The sequence below is a fragment of the Phalaenopsis equestris genome, unplaced genomic scaffold, assembly GCF_001263595.1.
Source record: "Phalaenopsis equestris unplaced genomic scaffold, ASM126359v1 Scaffold233209, whole genome shotgun sequence".
Taxonomy (NCBI): Eukaryota; Viridiplantae; Streptophyta; class Magnoliopsida; order Asparagales; family Orchidaceae; genus Phalaenopsis; species Phalaenopsis equestris.
In genome coordinates, this window is record NW_018251162.1 from 31681 (window position 1) to 50796 (window position 19116).

General features: G+C 39.9%; 2 protein-coding genes across 2 annotated transcripts in view; both read left to right on the plus strand.

Moving 5' to 3' along the window:
• The window catches only part of LOC110038599 (translation initiation factor eIF-2B subunit epsilon-like), a 41104-nt gene extending 25193 nt beyond the window's left edge, over positions 1-15911 (plus strand). The window contains exons 5-7 of the mRNA XM_020743477.1: positions 13447-13518; positions 14887-15012; positions 15672-15911. Coding sequence (XP_020599136.1) covers positions 13447-13518; positions 14887-15012; positions 15672-15716 — 243 coding nt within the window. The 3' untranslated portion in view covers positions 15717-15911. The remainder of the gene's footprint in view (positions 1-13446; positions 13519-14886; positions 15013-15671) is intronic.
• A 2048-nt stretch (positions 15912-17959) lies between these two features.
• LOC110038597 (cytochrome P450 71A9-like) lies at positions 17960-18613 on the plus strand. The gene has a single exon (XM_020743476.1). It carries the CDS (start codon positions 17960-17962, stop codon positions 18611-18613), a length of 654 nt encoding a protein of 217 aa, XP_020599135.1.
• Positions 18614-19116: the final 503 nt, after the last annotated feature.

Here is a 19116-nt window from a genome sequence, read left to right on the forward strand (position 1 = left end):
CCCCAGCTGCTTCCGGGGGCAGCCCAGCTGCAGCTGAAAAGCTGAGAATCTGCAGCTGCGCCAAACAGAGCCTCAAATAGCCTGGGAGGTGTGTATCCCAGCTAAAACATGGATCAATCAAGACTAACAAGGTGGTTTAATCGATACAACATGTCATCAACAAAGAGGTTTTAGGGGTGTCCCCCCAATTGGAGTATAGAACATCCATAATAGTCTTGCTGAATAAATGAAAGAGGTAGGATAAAACGCTCTTTAAAGCAAAGGCAAGTAAACCCCTCGCTGTCAAATGTAGAAATTCATTCTACATGCAGCGTCAGGATATCAAGAGACGTGGTGGCAAGAATTTGCCTAACCCATAGGGTATTCGCCGAAGTAGGGCGATCAACATCTGTCCTCAACTAAGGTGAGAATGGACGGGGGTGCGCGCCGGACCTCCCTTTATCAACATAGGACAAATTCATCTTTATTGATGAAGAGGAAGTCACAACATTTTCCTTATGACTCGTGCAAAGAGTGGGCACATCAGGTGCAGGCGAAGCCGCTACAACAGGATCATCAATGATACCTTGTACAACATCTGGTACAGTGGCTCTAAGTACCACACAAAGGGTCTCATACAACACCTCGGCGAGTCTCATGGCACGTATGACAGAAAGCACATATCCCGGCCTCATAACGGACTGACAAGCGAACCTCAGTCTCCTACTACGAGGGCCTATAGGACAAGAAGAATAAAGAAGTTTGTTCGGATATTTGAAGGATCTGAATAAGGAACTTTTAAGGAAGAGGACCCAGTCCTAGTAGAAGGAAAATTGGAATCCCAACATGTATAGAGTTCTGTAGCTAATGCAGCAGTCTGTTCCTATTCCTCTGGACGCCCTTGCCTATTGTAGGGACAGGAGAGACCTCAGAGAAACCCAGAAAGACGGGGGCTGGGACGGTCGTCAAACCAGCAAAAACATTTCCTCTTAAAAAGGAAGCTGCTCCTACGATCTTCTAAGTCAGAGAACTCGTGGCAGCAGTAATAAAAAGGACTACAGGGTGAGAATGATCTGCATCCTGAGGAGGAAAGAACCTCCTAGCAATCCTAGTTGGAGTATATCCCACACAGCTAAACAGAGGAGAGAAATGATTCTCAGCTGACGAGACGTCGGCGCTATCCCATGCTGGAACCAAAACGTGTCATGGCGGGTCATGGCGGGGCCCCGATCCACACCACCAAAGAACGAGAAAGGTCATTCTCAGCCGACAGGATTTAAGCGTCATCCCGGGCCGGAACCGAAGAGAGTCATGGCGGGGACATACCACATCGCCAAAGGATAGTACCGCACAAAGGTAACTCTAGCACTCTTAAATAATGCAACATTCGCGAGAATGAAAATCCTCAAAGAAACAGAGGGACTACTAAAGAAGCTAGAAAACGAGAAAAAACATTGTAACGCATAGTCATCTGATACTAGCCTCTTCCTCGAGGGAAAAGGTAGCACCGATACGGGCTACTACAACGAAAGGAGTATCACATGCACAACTTCTTTTCGAAGTAGGGCATATAACAAACATCCAACAGGGACGTGGTCCGCACAACTAGGGACAGTAGCAAAATGACTCACAATTCGGGGGCCAAAGACACCTTTTAAACTGGAATCAGGACATGTATAGAAACCTGAAGCAGAACATGCTGCTAAATTCGCAGCAATCTATTCTTAGTGCTCGTGGTTTTCCTGCCTGATCAGGGGACAGGTGGATCCTCAGGGGAAGCCGGAACAGAGAGAGAGAACCGGGACTAAAGTCACACCGATGACAGTAGTGAAAAACATACTGCTGACAGAAGACTCACCTTCCTATGGCAGAGAGATCAGTGAGAACACAGAAGAACGGGTCTGGAAAAGACCGTCAGGTGCTGCGTAGCATCGCTATCGAGCGTTGACCTCTCTTTGCAAAAGAAGCGGGCGTGACACGAGCTAATATAGAAAAAACAGCTCGATATGCACGACTCCCCTTTCAAAGGGGGAGGGCACAGAACAGGCACCTCAGAGGGCGTAGGAACAACTCAATACGCACGTCTTCCCTTTTAAGGGGGAGGGCACGGAACAAATGTCTCAGAGGGCGTAGGATCACGTAAGGTAATCCCGCAGAAGTGCTCGAAGGAGCTGAAAGGTATGACACCTTCAAGAGCACAGACAACGCTCAGGAAGAAGGGAAAGGGTTCCCCCGGCGGTAGCGATCGTATCCATCTTTCTGCTCTTCTGCGTCGCGGGGAAAAAAGGGACAACGATCGGAAATAAGAAGAGGTTATGAAACCAATCAAAAATTACAACGACATCGATGCCTGCGATAATGCAACAACCGAACTGTCGAGGGTGAGATGGGGACGGAATGTATCGAATTGCTACCCCTAACAACTGACACATGGACTGAAAAACAAGGTCTCACAAAAAAGCTCAACTGTGACTTCAAGGAAGAGAACCATGTCACGATAATATGAGTGAAACTCTTAGTACAGAGAGAGGCTATAACTCCAGAAAACGAAACTCCAAGTATGGAGAGAGATACTCATCCCAGCGGAGTCGCCATTCTTGCAAATACGCTGCGATCCGCAAGTCACCCAAGCAAAACTCCAAGTATAGAGAGAGAGACTCATCCCCAGCAGAGTCGCCATTCTGTTTTCAGTTGTTTTTCTCACTTTTATTTTAAAAGGAGTCGTCAGTCTGTCGATCGTCGTATACTTCCCTAATTCGAATAAATCTCTCTCTCGAATTAGATTAGTGATTCGAAGATGAGATGAATCGAATAAGAAATGACATACGACAAAACGACAAATAAGAGAAAACACAAAACGTGAAGAGTTTATGTGTGGTAAACCTCGCAAGGATTGTTAAGAATGTCCGCCCAAACAAGATCGGGTGAAAGCACCTTAAACCAATATCCGCTAAAGAATGTCTACGTAAATTACCCAAAACTAAAGAGTCGGGTGTAGGTGTCTGTTATGGGGTCAAGAGTACTCACAAGGGGACTTATTCCACTTGATTAATTACATCTTGAGGAGTACCCAAGAATACTCTCGATAAAAAAAGTTTCGTTTAGATTATCTTGAACCTGGGGCAATAGGCACTCAAAAGAACGTTATTCCGTGTGGGAACAGTCCGGATGCTTCAAAGCTCGCGCTAAGTTATCGAGCGAAGAGTGGTCTCTCACATTTCGAATGGGTAGCAGCTCATCGGCACACGGGGCCCACAAAATAACCTAAATCATCTTGACGGGGATATCCCAACACGTCAAAGCACGTTCGGGCCAAAGGGCAGAGGATAAATCATCGTATCTCAAATGGGTGGCAGCTAATCGGCATCAGGTCGTCAAGGTGATATCAACAAAGTCAAGGAGCGACAGAGCTCAACAAAAGGAAGGTAGAATAATCCTAAAAGATAGAAGTAATTGGGTCGGGGTACCACGAACCCGTCATACACAACTACTAGACCCTAAGCCTATCCGGTCGTGAAGGTAGTCAACTCAACACGTCCTGAGATCCCCGGTCAGCAATCCATGAACTCAAGTGCCTGGATCCAAAGAGAAAATAGCGCTAAGGTCAAATGAAAAAAACTCTATCCTATGATTAAAAGCTGGAGCTCCAAGAGGTGGGATTTATACCTGCCGAAATGGCAAGGATGCCTGAGGAAAGAAAGAGAAATGGAGGTTCAACTACAAAGCTGGAAACGCTCCCAATAAAAGGACTTATACGCCGTCTGGGTCAGAGAACCTTCTAACACCCTAGGCGCACTAGACAACCACCTATATAAAGGTATGTTGGGGCAATCAGGTTGAAGAAGCACGGGGGTTCCTCTTCGGGGCGTGCAAATATGATGCAGTTATTTAGAGCGGTCTTTAAGTATTGTGGAGACCCTATTAATATAAGCAGTAAAGTAAAATTGTAATTTTTAAATCCTGAATATTTTAATCCTAAATTTTAATTATCTTGAATATTTTATTTAAAATTTTGTACAAAATTACAATTTTATGGTCCTTAATGAGCCTAGATTATATCATGAAATCTGATATAAACTACAGAAATAAGCAAGGAAGAAACATGCAAGTGCAGATATGCAATATGATGCAAAAAGCAAAACAAGTCAAATCAAAATAATAAACAGTCTGGTGTCGTAGAAAAGAAAAATGAGGTCGGACCCGCATATACATGTTCGGTCCTAATTTTATACATCAATATAAAATGCAGAATTATAATACAAGGCACGTGCATCAACTTTTGGTCCCCTCCACGTGGTTCCTGTGTCAATCGTCTCAAAACCCGTGCCCGTATCTTATTTCTGCTACAGGACTCTCCTAGACTCTAAAAGTACATATAAAAATAAAAGACTAAATCCTGCATGAAAACTAATGTCAGCGGGAAAGTTCACATGCAAACAACGTATCATGAGCCATGCCTTAAAAATGGAGGAGCTTAATAGTACCTGCAAGTAAAAGTGTCAGAAATCATCACATGCTCCCCGCTCCCCTTTTAGTGGTACCTGTGTGCGTGCATATAAATAGACATGACTCTCTGCAGAAGAATGCCCTAACACCCTACCATGCATATGGAACATGCAGTCACACCACAGACATAATGCAAAAGAAATATACCTGACTAGGGCAACTAATCCAACAGAGAACAATAGCCAAGTATCAAAAAGGCTACCTAGCACCCTAAATCCTTGCCTAACACTTCATTTAACGAAAGCGCGTCAGCCTAGTATCTAAGTGCGGGGTAAGTCTGGGTATAGTATGACTTTGACGAGGTCGTCATATCAGATCCTTCCTAAAGATCCGAAAGATCTAAAGGGTGTCACGAAGAGTCATACTCGTATCAATCCCGATGACTTAACTCGCAGTGCTCTCCGGGATCAACCCAGCAAGCAATGCTCGTTAAGACATCGCGACCGACATGGGGTCACTCTCCTAACAAACCCAACTCGATACTCATGCAAACATGCAAATGCAAGTGCGAACAGTCATATGACAGAAGTGATGTGTGTACCGTGAGGCAGTTACTCAAGAAAAGATGAGCATGTCGTAGAGACAGCGACCCGAACAGATGGGTGCACCGTAGTGTCAGTGACCCGAAGATTGGCGTGTCGTAGAGACAACGACCCGAGAAAGGTGTGCCATGGCGACAATGACCAAAAGTGATGGGCGTGTCGTGGCGGCAGTGGCCCAAAGGTGTGTCGAGGCGGCAGTGGCCAAAAGTGATGGGCATGTCGTGGCGACAGGGGCCTAAAAGAGGTGTGTCGGGGCGGCAGGGACCGCAAGGGGTGGGGGGGACGGCAGCGGCTCAAAGGTGTGTCGAGGCGACAATGACCAAAAAAAAATGGGTGTGTCGTGGCGACAGTGGCCCGAAGAACGGTGTGTTGAGGCGACAATGACCAAAAGATGGGTGTGTCGTAGAGACAGCTTCCCGAATGATATGCAAAAAGGTAAGTGAACATGCAAACAATCATGCATATGTACACACATAACATGCAGTGATGCAAGTGGTCGGTTGACCGGGCCATGGTGGCCGGTCGAATCAAAGTGATCAGTCTACCGGTTCGGGATGACCGACTGAGGCACAAGTGGTGTCGACCGGTCTGGGATGACCGATCTAGGAACAAGTATTGTTGACCGGTCCAGGACGACCGATTGAGGCACAAGTGGTGTCAATGCAAGTGCAAATGCGAGATACAAAGTGCAAGTGCAAATACGAGATACAAAGTGCAAATGCAATGTGCAAATGCAAGGTGTAAGTGCAAATGCATGGTGCAAGGTGCAAAGTGTAAAGTGCAAGTTTCGGTGTGATATATGACATACAATATGTAATATGCAAGAGACATGCACATGCAAACAATGAAGTGCAAATGACCACATATAATAACGAGTCACGCTCGTACTAACGACCTCACATGGGAAACCTAAGGTTTAGACCCTTGGATGTGCGGCACCGCCGCCTCTTGCTCTGGTGAGAAAATGTGGAGAGGTTCTCCCCGGATCTCTGAGGGGGAATCTCTCCACGGCGTCGTGAAATAGAATAGCTACAAAGCTTTTCTTATTTTGCGGACTTCTCCATACTTTGCAAAGCGAGCCAGGTACAAAACTTCTCTCGCTTTTTCAAGTCCGATCTCTCAACTTCTTCAAGTAAAGTTGGGGAATCAAACGCAAGGGGAGTGAGGGACTCCGACCCATCGGGATTTGTGCTAAAGCTCACAACAAAAGAGGAGGCACTCGGCTCTACAGGGGGTGTTTGGTCACGCACAGGAAATTCTAATCTAAATGTTGGCTCTAGGAAAACCAAAGATCAGTCACACAGGCACGTCGTCGCGCCGACTCACGTCGGTGCACGCACCCCGTGTGGGTAATCGAACCGACACGCCTAGACGCTACTAATCCTAAGACAGACTAAGGGATTAGAGGATCTCACCACCATGAAGGTTGCAGCGCGTTCTCTTTGCTTGCTCCAAGCTCTTCGGCGTCCGATCCATGCTCCAGTGTGCCTCGCAAAATATGCACAGAACAACAAAGACAGGAGATTGTGAGGTATGCAAAGTATTTAAAAATAAATATTGAATCATATGAAAATACGATTGATATGTACCTTCAAGAGGAGGTTGGATGAAATATGCACTGTATCGCCGTTGTCGCGGCGCCAGTGGTCGCTGCTGCGCCAAGTGAGAGACAGCAAGGTCGCCAAAAAGGTAAGTCGGCAAGGAGGAGGTGGTCGCTGTTGAGGTAGATCGACGATGAAGGAGCCAAGAAACATGTCATAGCTAGCATTTCTTGACTTAAGAGGGGGTTGGCCTGCACATCACCGGCAGGAGAGCAGCTGGTTGGAGGGAAGAACGAAGGAGGGAACTTTGCCGGCGGGAAGGGAACGCCGAGGAGAGGGCTCGACCAAGGAGGAGGCCGACAAAGGGGGAGCTCGGAACGAGAGAGGAGGCCAGCGAGGGAGAGCTCAGACCGGCGGGATCTCAGTGCCGGTGTTGGAGGAGGTCGGCGGTTCGTCGCCGGTGAGAAGGGGAGCAGGCGGCAGGCGTGCGAGGAAGCCCTCGGGTGGGAAGTTGTGGCGACAGGAGAAGCTGCCCGAACTCGCGAGATCGGGGCTAGGTTTCGCGTGCGATAGGGGGAGAGAGGGCGGAAGCGTGATTTTTATAAGGGATAATATATATATATATATATATTATAATAATATTATTATTATTATTATAATTATCGTTCGTGTATTCTTCACCCATACACGTCCTCGTGGTGAAGTGGATGTCCTTCCTGGCTAAAATCGACATTCCGGACGCGTTGGCGCAGTTCATTTCGTCATTCGGGGTCGTTTGAGCCACTTTTTCGACGATCGTGCCCAAAATGATAATTCGCACATTTTTACCCCGCCCGCGAAGCCGTAGCGAAGTGGACATCCCCCGTAAGAGAAATCGACGTTCCGGACACACTTGTTGGGTCCGTTTCATCATCCGGGGTCATCTGGACCACTTCGTCAAGCGATCGGGCCAGTTTGAGCCAAAATCGCGCGCGATGTGCCACATAATATTCGTTGGCTCCGATCAGAGTCATCCGATGTGCCAAATGCCGACCGGCCTTCACCTAAACGAAAGTCATAGCCTAGTAGAATGACATTGGCTACGTGCCCCTCAACACGCGCCGAAAGGTCCGGGGTGGGTGTCTGAACTACCGGGTGTTACGGACAGGCCGTAAGCTAGATACATATAAAAAGAAATAAGAGGAAAGACAATATAATAAATAGAAATATCTCCTAATTGAATAACTTCTAATATTCCCCCTCAATTTGAAGCATAAATGTCAATCTTGTTCAACTTGAATTTGAAGTCGTCAAACAACATGCAAGGAAGGTTCTTTGTGAGGATATCTGCGAGTTGATCACTGGATGAGACAAATGCAATAAAAAACTCCCTGAAATCGAGCTTCTCGTTGATGAAGTGATGATCGGTCTCTACATGCTCGGTGCAATCATGCTAGACCAGATTATGAGCAATGCTAATGGCGGTTTATTATCATAGAACAACTGTAGGGAGTAAAAACTGGCACACGTAATTCGCAGAGCATGATGTGTAACTAGAGTGCTTCACAGATTCCCAAGTACATGGAATGAAACTCAGCTTCTGCATTGCTTTTTGCAACTACTAATTGTTTCTTGTTTTTTCCAGGTGACAAGATTTCCCCACACAAGTGAGCAATACTCGGAGGTAGATCGCCTATCATGGACGCACCCGACCCAATCAACATCAATATAAATTGCAATATAACGAGAGGCGTGGCACGAGAATAAAAAATCTGAGTCTGGTGTGTCTTTTAAGTAGTAGAGGATCCTGTGAGCAACTGTGAGATGGTGCTCATAGTGGTCATGTGTAAATTGACTTACAATACCTACCGCGTGATAAATATTGGGGCGTGAATGGGCAAGATAAATGAGTTTCTCCATAATGCGTTGGTACTGTGTCGGGTTCATATGAACAACATTGGGAACATCAATCAATTTCTCATTGGTGTCATTGGAACAACCACTGGTTTGCAAAGTAGAAGGTTGGTCTCTATCAATAAGTCCAATTATTTGATGTGGGAAAGACAAATTCCCCGAGATGACCAGACAACTTTCTTGTTTAAGAAATTTTGAAGAGACTCCAAGTCCTTCATTTCAAAGTATGCGGCGAGGATGTCCTTAAGAGATTCTAAGACTGGCGGATCATTACCTGTGAGCACAATATAATCAACTTAGATGATAAAGATGACAATTTGGCCACTAGAGGAATGTCCAAAGAAGAGAGTATGATTTCATTAGGATTGAGAGAACCCATAGTCCACTACCACTTGTGTGAACTTTTTGAACCAGACTCGAGGGGATTGCTTCAGTTCGTAGAAGTACTTTTGCAGTCGACACACTTGTCCACGGAAAGAAGTAGAGTAAAAAACTTAGGGATAGAGATATGTTCACCTCCTCCTGTGAGATTGTCAAGGCATTTTTGACATTCGATTGGAGTAAGGGCCAATCCAAATTCACAGCAAGTGATAATAGGACCCAGATAGTGTTCAGTTTAGCAATCGGAGCAAACGTCTTCTCATAGTCAATTCCACAGGTCTGTGAGTAACCTTTGACGACCAACTGTGCTTTTATTGCGTTCAAGGGTTCCATCGGAGTTAAATTTGGTGTTGAATATCCACCAACAACCAACTGTTTTCTTACGCCGAGGAAGATCAACAACATCCCACATATGATTTCACCGAAAAACATTCATCTCATACATTATTGCAGCATTCCAGGAAGGAGTGTAAGAGTGTGGTGGATATGGTACTCGTTGATTTTTAGCTAACTGACAAATCTCACATTTGAATATATATAAGATTTTATTGGTTAACATCAAATGATACAACTGTTTTAAATATTGAAAACTGGGATGACCCAAGAGACAGTGTAAAAACATAATAGGACATTCAATAGACTGGGAAAGGCTACAACTGCTGGATGGGGTGACCTGGTCAACACTGCTTTTCCCTTGGACAAAGTAGAGTCCAGTTACTTGCTTAGCAGTTTCAATCATCCTCCAATTTTGAAAGACACAAGTAACAGGAGAAAAATGAGCAATACAACCAATGTCATATGTTAACTTATTGACTGACAAAATGTTACACTTTAACGAAGGTACATGTAACAGATTCTAGAGTCAGGTCTGCTGTTAGAACAACAAGCCTTTTACTTGCAATGGAACGACAAGTGTCATCAGGAATTTTAAAGGTATCTCTCCTAGCGAACGGAGAATATGTTGAGAGAGCTTGAGAATATCCGACCATATGTTATGTGGCACTTGAATCAATAATCCACGGACTAGAAGAAGCAAAAATAGTGAGTGTCATCAGAATGTTACTTTGACGAACATGGGAGGACGACGGGATGGAAGAGAATTGACCAAATCGAAGTACTTTGATCAAGTGCTCCATCTGACTCTTAATGGAGTATGGTGATTTCTGGATTTTTTGAGTGGGAGTCGGTTGCACTGTCGTGACTTCTCAAATCGCAACGAGACCCTTAGTAGCAGAGGATTTGGTTGAAGGTTTATTCACCGGTTTCTCGTGGAGCTTTCAACACTTGTAACAGGTATGATTGGATTTGTGACGGTAATTACAAGTGGAGTAATTGGACGGTGATGATGTGGAGGATTGAGCACTATTAGAGACCAAGGCGGACAATTTGGCTGAAGGAGTGGAAGTGCTAGCCTGATAATTTACCGGCATTCTTTGCGGCGTATCTCGATGAATGCATCACGAGTTGAAGGAAGCGGTTCTCGACCAAGAATACGACCCCGGACTTCGTCGAGATCCTTGTTTAGACCCGCCAGGAGTTGAAACACGATCATTTTCCACAATTGTTTGGAAGAGGGATAGATCTGTCGGAGAGCCTATTTGTAGTCGTAATATAGGTCACCATTCTCTTGTTTTGCCTCGCAGATCCTCTTGGTCGGAGTTTCCTGCATCCGTTTAGGAATCCTGAACTGGCGCCCATAGCGCACTTGCAGATGAAAGAAACATATACGGACAACCAATCGTAGTCTTTGTGGAATTAATCAGCCAAGACATGACCATGAAATTCTCCACTTTATATGCACCATACGTCGGGTCTGTTTTTGGGCGTTCACGAATCATTCCCATGAGATAGCCAAATTACACGTGTCGTTTGACAAACAATGACACGACTTAAGATCATTGGAGAAAATTAAATCTGTTAAGTTTATCGGTGGTGATCAAGAAGTTCATGTGGTTTTTCGATCCTCTGTTTTGCGCAGGGATTGAACTAGCTATCAGTCCTCCGGTGGACTCGAGTACCCCGCCGGAAGGAGGCTTGGTGATGGTGGAGTCCTCCATGATACCGACCGAGCCGAAGATGTGGTTGGAATTCTGAGACATTGATGGATTTCGGCTGCAGGAGGAAGAACTGGCAGCAGGTCAGCGACTGAACCTTCAGAAAATCTGCTAGAAGGCAGAGGAAATCTGCAAGGAGACTTGCAAAGCAGAAGGAGAGGTCGACGACAAGGTAGATTCCCAGGCGGAGGAAATATGCAGGGAGTCTTGCAGGGCAGCGGAAGTAGGGGCAGACGATGGAGGAAAGCTCCAAGCAGAAACCTTCAGGGAAGGAGGGGTGGCAGAAGACACCAGCAGGGAGTGTCAGAAACAAGGTAGATGTGCTGGAAATCTGCAGGGAGTGACGACAGCAAGGTAGATGCTCTGACAGTGGCTAGGGTTAGATCCTAGGCGCTGATACCATGTAGAAAATCTCTAAATAGGGCAAAATAATATTTTTGAGCTGCAAAAGGGGTGTAAATTCATGATACAAGGTTATGGAAAATGAAAGATACAATACCCAAATCTTTCCTAATAGCACCCACAAGATAAAAGAGGAAGGCATAAACTAGAAAATACATATAAAAAAGAAATATCTGTAACGACAACAATATATATAGAGATAACTCCTATTAAAATAACTTATAATAAAATTATTCTCATTTGAACAAAGTTGTCTTTAATTAATACCTTAGATTTCAATTTTTATTTAATAAAAAATTTTATTTATTTTTGTTCTTCTTACTATAAATAACTGAGGATAGAATTTCTAAAAAAAAACTAAATCTTGGGGTTTTCAATTAAAATTTAACTTTAAAATTTGAGAGAAGAATATCCCATACTTTGTTCAAGCTTTGTGAATTTTTTATGTCATAATTGACATTGCTTACTATCCTGCTCAATTCTAAAGTTTGCAAGCTCACAGTTGTGCTTGCTGAATCCCTTATTTCTTCACTGAAATCTTTTTGTCAACCCTGCTTGCACACCCCCTTTGTCTCTTCCACTCGCACTCTCTTGGACTTGGCTCTCCCTCGCTATCTTTTACGGGATCACCAGAATTTGTTCACTTGCTTCACCGTTTCCCTGTTCTCTCTCTTTATCTCCTGCCGAGTCTATCTCGATCTCTTGTTATGTCTCACAATCCTCGTCTCTAACCCTACCTCTAATTAAATTAGGAATCAACTTCTACTTAATTTCTTCAAAACAATGTTCACTTATTTTTTCTAGTCGTTGCACTTGAATTATTTAACAATTAGGCAATACCTTATTTTATTTGTAGTTTAGTGTGTTAATAAAATTATGCAAATACCTTATCATATACATTTAATTGTTGTTTGTCGAATCATTCGATACTTTAATGGGACGCTTGTGGTTTATTTTTCTTAATTGGTTCTTCTCTTCATCTAATGGTTTGTGGTGATGTTGATTGGGCTAGGTCTCTTTATACTTGATGGTTTGCCTTAGGTTGGCGTGTGTTTGTTGGTGACTCATTTGATTTGCCTTATGTACCGAAATCATCTATTGAGCTTGAATAGTGTGCAATGCATGTTGCTAGCTTTGAAATTATCTGCCTATGTGGAATTTGACCTGAACTTAGATTTTTTCAGAATAGTCTTACTCTCCATGTAAAACTTGGGCTTATTGTATAAAAAATGATCTTAATATATTATAACTAAATGAAAATATGACACTAAATAGGACGCAATGGAGAAAAAGGATTCTTATAGCACGTAGTGGGATTAAGGCTTTAGTGTTGACATTGTCTTACTCTCCATGTGAACAATACTTTTACCATTCAAATTGATGTTAATCTTGTTTATTTCGAGCACATAAAACATATTGAAATAGAATTTCATTGAAATCAGGAAGCTTTCATATTATTAATCTTCCTTGTATTTCTACAAATTTCCATATTCATAACATATTTACAAAGGCAATGCCATGACCGCACCGTTGGTTCATTGTGAGCAACTTGCTTCTTCTTGAACTACAAACATTTTTGCTATGATGTAATAAATCTTGCATTATTGATGGATAATTAAGCTATATAATAAATATACATTTATGTGTGCAATTATATAGTATATCTATGAATATTTGCATATAGGAATGCCACTGTAAGTTCCTTATTAGGCTAGATTTAATTGTTGTAATAGTTTATATTTAGCTTTGTATTTTCTAATATATAGTTTATATAAACCCTTTATGCATTTGGCATAGTTAATGATTTAATTGCAAGAAATTTACTTGGAAAGATTATATGTGCTCTTTTTTATGCTATTAAATCAGCATATACTTCATGTAAACCTCTTTTTTTATCAAGCTAAATAACGTAATGCACGCAAAAATCATCTTTTTGTTATTAAATTTCTTCAATGCCTGTCACTGTTCATCTCCTCTTTATCTATATTATTATAGTTTCTATGATGTGCACTCTTTCATATGGACAAGGATTATCTCATTGTTATATGTGTATCATTTATTATGCTGCTTTTACTTGGAGATTTTTTTCATGCTTTGAATTAAGTACCTTAATACTTGTGATGACGTTTCTTCGTGAGGGCTTTGTAGATTGAGGTGATCTTAAAATTTGAGGAGATTTCCGTCGAAACAGCAAGAGAATTCTATCCTTTGTTCTCAAATGTAAGCAATTGTACACCCAATTAATTTTCTGTTATCTTTTTTCATATATACTAGCACTATGAGCATGTGTGTGTGTGTATTTATGAAGTACATATTAGAAACAGACAAATGCAGATAAACCAACCTTGATCATACACAAACATATTCACGTATCAAATTTTGAAGAACAAAAAAACAATAGACTATAACTTTAACTTTTTTTTTTGAAAGCTTTAAATTAAATCTGCCTTTATGATGTATCCATTATCATATGTACTATTGGCATTCCACGTTAAAATGGCTTATACGTAACCAGTTTAAAGATTAAGCCATTCATTCTAAAAATTGTGTGATGGAAATAAGTTCGGACGAATTGCTGGGCATCCATGCCTTTTTTTTACTTTAGATTGTCTATATGCGGCTATCAGACAATGGTGATAATTTCACCTGCAAGTGGTATCAATGGCTTCAAATGTTTCAGATCTCATGGTATGAGTTATCTGTATGTGAAACACAATTTCATGGAGTCATTTGGGGTCATTTTTTTTACATTTATAATTTTTTATTGGTTTATGTTTTGGTTTGAAAATAAGACATGTTTGGCTATCTGTTTTAAGTATGGTTGTTTTTAAGGACACCCAAAAAGTTTGTTTGGGATCATTTTTGTTTTTTGTTTTTTTTTTTTCTTTTATTTTAAAAACATGTTTGTTTAGTATTTTATTTTATTTTTTTTGTTTGCTTTTATATTTTTAAAAATAAATTAGCTTGCTTTTAAAAACATTCAAAACATCTAAAAATTGTTTTAAGTGTTTTTAAAAATAACTAAACATGTTATATCATACTAAACATGTTTTATTTTAAATTTAAACATAAACAAATTAAATTAACACATAATCAAAATATAATAGAAATAGAAAACAAAAAGTAAAAATGAATTGGGATCACTTTTGATTTTTGTTCTGTTTTTAGTTTTTGTTTTATTTTGTTTATTTTTTTATTTGAAACAATAAATGTTTGATGCTTTTGATTAAGCTATTATTATTTTTTAAAAACTCAAAACTCCAAAAACTGTTTGGAGTGTTTTCAAAACATGTTTATTGTTTACAGAAACAAAAAATAAAATATCTTATAAATACCTTAAACAGACATGTTTTTAAAAACTAAGGAAAAAATAAAGAGAAAAAACAAAAAACAAAGTTGATCCCAAACAAAAATGACCGAGTCATTTTCTATCACCAGGTCCTAATTTATTGTTTGCTTCAGTTCATATAACTACATTCTCTCAAGACTTGAATATGGCTGCACTATATCGACGTAAACATTTCATATTTTAGTGAGAATTTTTAATGGAAAAGTGCTTATTTTAATGTTTTTTTTTTTCTTTTTCAGATTCTGAGTTTCCTCTATGATAAAGAAATTTTGTCAGAGGAGGCAATTTTATCTTGGGCGCAGGAGAAAGAAGGTGCTGACGAGTCTGATAAGATCTTTACTAAGCAATCAGAACAGTTCATTAAGGTACGCATTGAAAGCACTTCATATTGATTTTTTTTCCATTTTTATTTATTTGTTTTGGGATATTTACATAGCTGGAGTGATCTGCATTGTAGAAGATGTTATTGCAATTACACTTTAGCTTGGTCTGGGCATATATATAAATAACCTGTTTGAGCAAACCACCTAGCTTAAAGTTAAATATTTTGATTTGGACTATACTAACAATGATTGATTTTGAGTCAATAACATGAAACATTTTCTTTTAGCTTTTTACAAAATTTACACTTCTACCCACACTTCTTTATCTCCCAAACATCTAAATGTATGATAATCTTTGTCAACTTTCCAGTTGTTTGATCATGGCACACACAAATACACAGATTCTGTAATTCAAACAATCTAATTCTAATTATTTACAAAAACTGCATCCTCCTATCATCATTTTTCTTAAAGTTTTCACTTTATCGTTTATTGTGGCACATTTAAATGCATAATTTCAGTAGTTCAAAAAATAATTTTTGGTATTTGTTTTGTAAACAAAGAAAATTTTTTGATGTTAGGTGTAAAATATTTATATTATTATCATTATTATTTTGGTTTATTCAGTGGCATAAACTATTTATATTTTAACATGCCTGTTCATTTACTTATTATTATCATTATTATTTTGGTTTATTCAGTGGCTTAGAGAAGCTTCAGAGGAAGAAGGGGAAGAAGATGACTAAATGCTTTGATCAATAGAGTCATCTAACCAGCAGCATGGGTTCTGTTTTTCCTCCTTTTTTTTTGGCGGTTTTATTCCTTTTCTTATTTGTAAAATTGCTATATGTTTTTAGTATTCATTCTAGATTTTCTAAAGGATGTAAATGTTGATGATTTTTTTTAGATGTTATTTTAATTTTTATTTCCCTTTTATGAAAATTAGAAGCCAATTATAAATTCACCGTCCGCATTGATAAGAATTATATATCTAAATGGTTTGGGTTATGAGAGATTTGGGTGGTACTAATCTTAAAAAAACAAAAATTAGGTGGTTTATATACAAATACATAGGAATTGGATGGTATGTATGCAAATGTTTCTTTTATGATTTAGGCAGAACTATTGAACAAGATCAATGCCATTAAAAATCATCGTACATTTGATTCAGCAACTCGGTGATTAAAAAAACATTCTGGGGGTGACACCTGATGCTTCTCCAAACTTCGATCGATATGTGTAGGGTTACACGAGCTAGGCTAGAACAAGCTCGGGTTAGGCTCTTCAAAAAACACTGTAGTTCTTGGTCAGCTTGATAATGTATCAAGGGCGAGAAAATTGTTGTGCTCGGCTCGTTTGTCTAACGAGCGGACCGCAAGCTGCTGACGAACGAGTAGTATCTTTTTGACATCCCTAACCATGCAGTTGTAGGATGTTCAAGGTTGGAGCGAGGTTTAAATATTTTTTTTTCTATTAAAGCATTCATTTAACTAAAATTTAATATATTTTTATTTAATTTTTAATTAATAATTTTAATTGATTATAAATCGTTGTAAATTTCTAGTCAATTTAATATTTTTAACAATATTTCAAATTAATATATTAAAATATATCAATTTTTATTTTAATTTAAATATCTTTTTTTGGTCCTTTGATCAAAATCAAAAGACAATTTAGACAATGTTTGAACTAGTTTGTACTTTAGAAATAGAATTAGTTTATCGGTTCATCGGTTCAATCTCGATTCTGACTAGTGTAATCTCAATTCTCTACAGAAACAATTCTGAGACTGAACCAAATCGGTTGAATGACTGGTCGAACCAGAAGATTTGATTTTTAAAACCATGTTTATTACAGCTTCTTTAAACGACTTATGCGACCAATTACGACTTACATGGTTCACAGCTCATGTAGCTCTCAACTTCAGCCTCTACAGCCTACGAACACAATCCAATCTCCCTACTACATCCTTTGTGGCCAGTCAATGCTTCTGAAGCCACCACCTACAACCTAAATGACCAACTAATATGATAGCTTTCAACTACGACCTCTACAACAGGTTGGCACTATAGTTATTATTTATAACTTTTGTGGCGAACTGCTGCTTTTATAGAAATTGACTATGACCTTCGCGGTCTATTGTAGCTATCGTTTCTTATTGTACATCAACTTTATAATCTCATCTTCCCTAATTCAGAACTAGAGTGAGTTACTGTACTCAAAATTATATAATGGAATGGGTCACCCCGTGATTTTATTTCCTTTCCAAGGTTTTCACGTAAAAATCATGGTATCTCCTCTCGCTACTTTTGATGTGTGTTGAATCTCATAGTATGCTGAGACACTAATTTATCACTGTACCACTTGGCATCTTCCGGCACACATCAACAATATTGATATGTTTTTAGAGTATGCACCTAGTCATCCTATGTTTTCACGTGATTGAGACATTAAAATCATATATATAAATGAAAAAAAAAATGTGAATGTTATCTAAGTTATTATATAAGAATTATATCGTATTTATGTAAACTACCCAACATGTAATTAACGTCATATCACAGCCTAAATTCTTCTTATTGCTGCATCCCCACACAAGTTTTAAGGAGAAAAAAAAACATTAATGGCAAAATAAATCAAGGTTTAAGCCAACTTCTCTTGAGACAAGGAGCTTCTTAATTAATTCTCTATGAGTGAAATCATGTAATTTAAATATTACTTAAGCAACCTTCTTTGTAATTTGTGTCATCATTTGTTTATTTGCATGGATGTGATTGATAGCTACTCTGTTTTCGAACAAATTGATTGGCTCAATTAGGAAACAAATCATGCAATTTTCATAATTAATAGTATCTAAAGATACTTCTTCAATGATATCTAAAGATTTTTTTCGTGAACTCCATTTATTGTATGCATGATTTATATCTAATCAATGGCGTTGACGATCATGTTATTTGATAACACCGTATAATATATTATATATGATATGATGTTCATTCTCATCCTCCTCCTTCTGGTGTTGTCTCTCTTCACCAACATCCTCTCAAAATGTAAGAAGAAGAAGATGCCACCAGGTCCATGGCGCCTTCCAATCCTCGGCAACCTCCACCTGCTCAATCCCAACAAGCCTCACCAATCCCTCCTCAACCTCTCCAAAAAGCACGGCCCTCTCATGCTCCTTCAACTCGGCTGCATCCCCACCCTTATCGTCTCCTCCCGCGATGTAGCTAAGGAGGTTTTCACCAACCATGACCTCACTTTCAGTGGACGTCCTCTCCTCACAGCATCAAAGAAGCTGTTTAAAAATAACCCAAGCATCACCTTCTCTCCCCATGGCGGTCGTTGGCGCCAAGGCCGCAAGATTTTCATGCTTCAGCTGCTCGGCCCCCATCGCGTTAGAGCTTTTAAAGCAGTACGAGGAGAAGAAATAGAGGAGTTGGTTGCCAACATCAAAGATGTCTTCGTTGTTGCAAATTTGAGTGAGTTGATACGTTCATTTACAAATAATATAGTTTGTAGGGTGACGCTCGGTGATGAGTTTGGAGATGGAAGAATAAGTGGAGATGTAGTTGCTTTTGGAAACCCAAAGTTTACTTGGCAGCTTCTTTGTGGCAGATTTCTTTCCTCGGATGGAATGGGTTGATGGTTTGAGGGGCTTTCATGGGAGATTGGAAAAGAAATTTGAGGAGATGGACGCATTTTTTGACCGAGTCATTCAGGAGTATCTTAAAAATGGAGAGGAAGGAGAAGAGAGCGACAACGTTATTAATGATAGTGGTGGTGATGAGGAGAAAGATTTAGTGTGTATTTTACTAAGGTTGCATAAAATTGCAGTCCTTCATGGAGGTTTTTTAAGTAGTATTGATCAAGTCAAGAGTATCTTATGGGTAAGTTATAACCATTTTTTTTTCTTAATTATAAGTAATGATGATCATGTTGAAAGAAATATTTCTTAGTAACAACATAGGCTATATGCACTTATTAGATATCAATATAGAGATTTGTCTTATTTTATGTAATTAACATGATCAGGAAGCGCTCATAGCCGGAACAGATACTTCGTTGGCCTCAATAATTTGGACGATGACAGAGCTTATAAGAAACCCTAGAGTACTTTATAAATTACAGGAAGAGCTCAAGCAAGCC